The sequence below is a fragment of the Pyrus communis genome, chromosome 7 (assembly GCF_963583255.1).
Source record: "Pyrus communis chromosome 7, drPyrComm1.1, whole genome shotgun sequence".
Classification (NCBI taxonomy): Eukaryota; Viridiplantae; Streptophyta; class Magnoliopsida; order Rosales; family Rosaceae; genus Pyrus; species Pyrus communis.
The window spans coordinates 5,050,363-5,057,203 of record NC_084809.1 but is presented as its reverse complement, the minus strand read 5'-3'; the positions used below and the strand labels follow the sequence as shown (position 1 = coordinate 5,057,203).

The following is a 6,841-nucleotide window of genomic DNA, read 5'->3' as shown; positions in this document are numbered from 1 at the left end:
CCATATCTTACGAAAAACAGTCCTTGAGCATCCCCAATTTGTTTTTCTTGAGCATCACCAATTTTTGTAATGTAATATACGAATGTGAATAACACTTGATTAACATATGGATGTAACACGTATATAAACCCCACTTCTTAGCATATATGTTTTAGCAACTTTCCACATCTTCAACAATCAACAATGCTTCAAATTCCGTAGCAACTTGCTCGTACATTTGCTAGTGTCTTAACTATTTGAACACCGTCATCATATTTTTACTCCGTTTGGTATACACGTCATTTTCTTTCTAGATAAACTTTATTTCTTTGAAGTTTCTGCAGGGTGCATTCCAATTTAACCCCTTAAATGTTTGTATAAAACTTATAGTTATCAGGGTAGTTCTATTCGCGTGCAGAAGATATTTTTTAAATCACGGCATGCTATGCGCGACTTACACGTTTTAAATGTATTTATATGCATAAATTGACAAAAGGAAAGTTAAATATTTGAAGTAAATGAATAATCTTAGATCATGCTAGAAGAAATTCCTCATAAATCAATTAAACCAATTGAATTTACATAATAAAATTGGTCTCTATATAATTTACAATAAGAATAATATTTAATGAACAATTGATTGAATCACATTATTGCTAACCCATTGTGAGGCTAAAACCCAACCATCTCCGTTAGTGTAGATAATATCGTTTGTTAAAAAAAATATAATTATTTGACAACTAATTTAATCACATTATTATTTGCGAGAGAAATTATTATTTGTGTGCGAAAGACTTTTTTTATAACCAGTGTAACATCCCACATCACCCAGGGGAGTGATCCTTAAATGTATATTCCCATCCTTACCTAGCACGAGGCCTTTTGGGAGCTCACTGGCTTCGGGTTCCATAGGAACTCCGAAGTTATACGAGAAGGGGGCTAGAGCAATCCTATGATGGGTGACCCACTGGGAAGTTGCTTGTGAGTTCCCTAAAACAAAACCGTGAGGGAATGGTAAGCCCAAAGTGGACAATATCGTGCTACGGTGGTGGAGTCGGCCTGGGAAGTGATCTGCCCCGGGCTGGGATGTGACAATTTGGTATCAGAGCCTAACTCTAGTCGTGTGTGTGCCGACGAGGACGTCGGGCCCCTAAGGGGGGTGGATTGTAACATCCCACATCACCCAGGGGAGTGATCCTTAAATGTATATTCTCATCCTTACCTAGCACGAGGCCTTTTGGGAGCTCACTGGCTTCGGGTTCTATAGGAACTCTGAAGTTAAGCGAGAAGAGGGCTAGAGCAATCCCATGATGGGTGACCCACTGGGAAGTTGCTCGTGAGTTCTCAAAAACAAAACCCTGATGGAATGGTAAGCCCAAAGCAGACAATATCGTGCTACGGTGGTGGAGCGGGCCCAGGAAGTGATCCGTCCCGGGCCGGGATGTGACAACCAGCATTATACACCTCTTAAGATGTTTTGAACATGTTTAAAAATAAAGAAAATAATATTGAAAGAATAACTAATTGAATCACATTATCGCTAACTCATTGTCAGGTTAAGCCCATCCCCTCCTCCTTAGTATAAATAATGTCGTTTATGAAAAAAAAATCATTTGACAACTAATTTAATCACGTTATTATCAGTATGTGTAAAAAATTTTATATAATCGGGGGCTTGAGAGATAAAAAAAGGCAGGCAGAAAAACAATGAAAATGAGAGAGAGAGAGAGAGAGAGAGAGAGAGAGAGAGAGAGAGAGAGAGAGAGAGAGAGAGAGAGAGAGAGAGAGAGAGAGAGAGAGAGAGAGAGGGGGTGGGGGAACAGATGGAACCCCTAACATTTTGTTAATCTTTTTTTTTTCCAACAACCCAATACTTTATATTTTATTATGATCAAATTACCAAATTACCCTTACATGATTTGATATATTATTTTGGACATGTTTTAAATGGGATGACCCCAAAATTTTGTCGCCATCCGTGAGCCTCTCGCTTATCTATATACAGATAGATATTATCGCCTGCTTGCAAGTCAACTAAGTCAAGTATTCAACCTTCACATATTGTTTATTAGCTGCCATATGGACCGAGTCTTTGTAGAAAAAATCAATGTATGGAAAGTGCTTAAATCCTTCAATTATGCTAATTTTGTTCTTAGTTTTTGTCTTTTGAAAGTTGAAAACTGTAAAAACATCTCCTCTTTTTTCTTTTCATACAAACGATATTCTATTTTATATTAATATAATTTCGTTTGTACCAAGGGGTGGGGTGGGAACATAACTTGAAATATGGCTACACCCTTATTTGCAGTTGAAAAACACTTTAACATAAGTGTTTGTATAAAACTTATTTGTCGCAATGTCTTTTTTTTTTTTCCCTAATTTAATACACTATTATCTCATTTGCTTGCCAGTCACTACTCTTTCAACCCCTATCGACCTTCTGGAAAACTCATGGTGACTGCGTTGTGGGAAAAACTGGTAGGCTTTTCAGAAGGGCGAACATGATTGGAATTTCTATATGTTGAAAAGGCAGGTTCTTTGGAAGGTGGAAGAGATGTAGATTCATTGCCCTGCAACATACGAATTACCGAAGACATTGTTGGTCGATCAGCTGGAGCTTCTTGAACACACAAAAACCCTACATAGATACACTTCAAGGCTTCATCGAGGTGGCACGTTTCCCTTACCGATTCATCGATCACCTCCATTCCTCTTCCTTCTTTCCACAACTCCCATGCCTAATTAAAATGTTGAATTTACGGTCATTTGCGAATTTGGAAGGCTTAAAGACAGAATGATTGTGAGCAAGAATAATTTTTCAGTACTTACCCATCCAGCAAGAGTTGGTGAATGTTCAAAGCGATAAAAAGCAGCATTCTTCTTTCCGCTTACAATCTCCAACAATAACACTCCAAAGCTGAATACATCTAATTTCTCAGAGAAATGACCATATCTCGCATATTCGGGTGACATGTAACCGCTGCACATGAATTGACAGTATGTATAGAAGTAAACAATAGAACATTACTTGAATGAAAACATGTGCCAGGTATATGTAGACTTACTATGTGCCAACAACCCTATTGGTATTTGCTTCAGTCTGGTGTATCCCGAAAATCCTTGCCATTCCAAAGTCTGAAATTTTGGGGTTCAAGGCTCCATCCAACAGTATGTTACTTGCTTTTAGATCCCTATGGATGATTTTCAATCTAGAGTACTTGTGGATATAAAGTACTCCTTGAGCAATGCCTTCTATAATTCGAAAACGTCTTCCCCAATCTAATTCTCTTTTTTCAGATGCATCTGATTGGACAAACCATGAAGAAAAATGAGCAAATGTTTTTCTTTTCATTTTAGATAAAATGTTGGACACAGTGCATAATCTTGCAGTACACGGCATTTAAACACAAGTAAAACAATATATTTGCAGAATGAATCATAAGTCATTAGCATACACACACACACACACACACACACACACACACACACACATACCAAACAAAAGTTTGTCCAAGCTCCGATTGGGCATGTATTCGTAGATCAATATCATTTCCTCATCTTCAAGACAGCAACCCAAGAGCCTAACGAGATTGGTATGTTGGAGCTTGGCAATAAGTTTTAACTCATTCATGAACTCCAGTTGTCCTTGGCCTGACTTTTTTGATAACCTTTTTATGGCTACTTCTTGATTTTCAGCCAAAATTCCCTGCACAGAGGAAGAAAATCGCACAAGAGAAAAAATTGTTAGAGAAGTAAAAAGGAACGATCATGTTTCTGAAAGGAGAAATTATTTTCGAACACTCTTTTTTGTCCTTCTGCACACCCATGTGTATTTTGCTCCATGATTCATCTCATTGGAATTATTCAATCCAAAGATCATAAATAAACAAGAAGTGTGCATGAGGAGAAAAATGTTTTAGTATTTAGAGTACACAGTGGAAGTATCACCTTGTAGACAGGGCCAAATCCTCCCTCTCCGAGTTTATTAGCTTCAGCGAAGTTGTTTGTAGCAGCTATTATAGCCCTTAAACCAAAGATCGGCAGTTCTGCATCGTTCTTTTCACCTCCAGCAGCAAATTTACTTTTAGTCTCACCATGTCTATTCCTTTGCTCTCTTTTCTTTCCCAATGTCTTCTTCCATAAGAAATAGCCAAAAATGACAAGAAGCAAACCTGTGACTGTTGTGACAATTGCAATCACAAGGGACGGCTTAATTGAACCTGCAAAGAAAAGAAAAAAAATCACTGGGACAACATTAAGATTAATTGCTCCACGTAAGACATGAATAATCACTCTGTTATTACCTTTTTTCTTAATGTCGGAAGCTGCAGCTCTGATATATAAAGTTTTTCCACCACCGTCACTTGCTACAAGTTCTGGCAGAAAAACATCTCCATGCCATAGTGAACAATAACTGTTGCTCTCATAAGCATAAGCAGTGCAATGGCATTCAATTAAACAGGCTGATCTACAACTTTCGATACCAAGAACGTATCCGTATTGGTTATTTTCAGGCAATGAAATGCTATGTATTTCTAGAAACTCGTCTCCCAAAAACCCATCACCCGTCCCATTCGCACTAGTAGCATTCCCACACTGCATACTGGTTCTTCTTGAACACCCACCAGAATAAATCTGCAAGTCCCAATCACTCTGCAGGTTTGGCTCAAAGCCCTTCAAACATTTGCAGTTGTCCGAAGATGTAGGATTGCAACTAGAGAAAGCCCCACAAAAAGCATAAACATCACATTGTTGTAATGGTAGAGACCAAAGCAAAGTCCACTGCTTCTCCAACCATGTTAGTTGCTGAATCTGCCCCGAGACAGACAAGAAGCATCGAGATACAGTTTTTGGATCGTAAAGATAATAGGTGAAATACCTTTCGTTCTCATTCGTAACATAACTATAATTGAACATTTGATTTTCAGGAGCCACCTTGAAAATATGTGAACTTTCATTCCATGGTGCATTGATCCAATACTGTTTAGACCTATTCCACAATAAGATATATGAACTGCTTTCGTCCGGGGCTAGCTCAAGAGAGTAAAGACCTGGTGCAGGAGTTTCCGAATTCTTCCATGAAGTGAGAGTTTGGGTATGATTTGTAATTTTGTTGAATCCAAGTTTAGCTCCTGGTAGCCAAGTATGGGTTGGATGATCAAAGCTTTGCCATAAAGGCTCTGATGTATTGTTACTAGACCCCGCTCTCAAGACAAAGTTTCCACTATCCAAAAGAACTGCTTGTACAGAACCAGAATTGGTGGTGGAGTTTAAATTTGTTGACCAAACCAGGGTTTTGGACTGGTTCAAGATAACTAAATTACCGTCTAAGATGCTCAAGACCGAAGAAAATCTATCAGATACTGGTATTTCCCTATTTGCTACCCAAACAACGGTCATCTCAGATACTACTTGCTTGGAGTACCATATGCCTATATAGTAGTTTGAAAGCTGACCAGGTTTGAAGAAACCTAGCTCAAACATCCCACCAGCAGAACCAATGGTTTGATCGCCAGAGAGAGATTGGTTTTCGCCAATAGTGTCAGCTGCTAGGTAAACATGGGACTTGAGAAATACACATAATAAAATAACGGAGAACACGAACTCTGAGTTTGGTTTGGTATCCATGGCTGCACAAAGAATTCAGCAGGCAGGCAAAGATTTACCGTGTGCATGTTACTGTACTTAAGCTATATGCCCTTTTCATGGTGGTCATAGCAAGTCAACTAAATCAACTATTCAACCCATCACATTCTGTCATTAGCCGGCGTATGAACAAAGTCTTTGTAGAAAATTCAATGTATTACGGTTGTGTTCAACTTCATCAATGCTCTACAATAATGTGTAAACTCTTGAGGATTCACATATCGAACACAAGAAGAGATGGAGGTATAGGATTAGGAAATGTTCGAGTTAGATTGCCTCAGCTGCAGATCGTTTTTTCTCGAACACCCACCAGGGTAGTCCTTTAAATCCCAGTCTCTCTTCGCCTTCGGCTCAAAACCGTTCAAGCAATAATAGGCGAGGGTGCTTACCACACAAATCATAAACTTCGCATTGTTTTCTCCATTGGGACCAAACCAAATTGCACGGTATGTCCCACAATGACAACTGTTGAATTTGCCCCGAAGTATGCATCACGAATCGAGAAAATATCTTTGGATCATAAAGAGGGTGGGTGAAGTATGCGTCACGAATCGAGAAAATATCTTTGGATCATAAAGAGGGTGGGTGAAGTATGCGTCATGGATGCAATGCATATCCAATACTGTGGAGTCCACTGTATGAGATACGCATTGCTTCCGTTCGGTCTAACTCAAGCGAGAAAAGACCCTGTCCAGGATCCTTCGAACTCTTCCGCGAAGTAAGAATTTGGGTTTGTTGGGTAACAGTGTTAAACCCAATTCTAGCTCCTGGCAGCCAACTTTTCCATAACGGCTCTGATAAACTATTACTGGACACCGAGAAGTTTCCGGTATCCAAAAGAAGTGCAGTGGCGGAGGAGGAGATTAAATTGACCAAACAGGGGCTTTGGACTTGTTAAACAGGACTAAATCACCATCTGAAATCATTAAAACTGAAGAAAATTTGTCGGAAACTGGTTTTTCCCTGTTTGCCACCCAAACAATGGTCCTCTCGGATACTACTTGTTTGGTGTACTACATGCCTATGTAAAAGTTTGAAGAGTTACCTGGTTTGAAGAAACTGAGCTCAAAATTCCCACCTGCGGAGACAATAGTTTGATCGCCCGAGAGAGATTGGTTTTCGCTGATGGTGTCAGCTGCAAGGGAAACATGGGACTCGAGAAATGCACATAATAAAATCATGAAGAACACGAACTCTGAGTTTGGTGTGGTATCCA

General features: G+C 39.2%; 1 protein-coding gene across 1 annotated transcript; it reads right to left on the bottom strand.

Moving 5' to 3' along the window:
• Positions 1-2,340: 2,340 nt before the first annotated feature.
• LOC137740137 (receptor-like serine/threonine-protein kinase SD1-8) lies at positions 2,341-6,421 on the bottom strand. Its single transcript, XM_068479949.1, has 6 exons — positions 4,284-6,421; positions 3,928-4,199; positions 3,475-3,685; positions 3,045-3,282; positions 2,809-2,959; positions 2,341-2,717 (listed from the first exon to the last, which is right to left on the bottom strand). Exons 1-6 carry the CDS (start codon positions 5,605-5,607, stop codon positions 2,409-2,411), a joined length of 2,505 nt encoding a protein of 834 aa, XP_068336050.1. The 5' UTR covers positions 5,608-6,421; the 3' UTR covers positions 2,341-2,408.
• Positions 6,422-6,841: the final 420 nt, after the last annotated feature.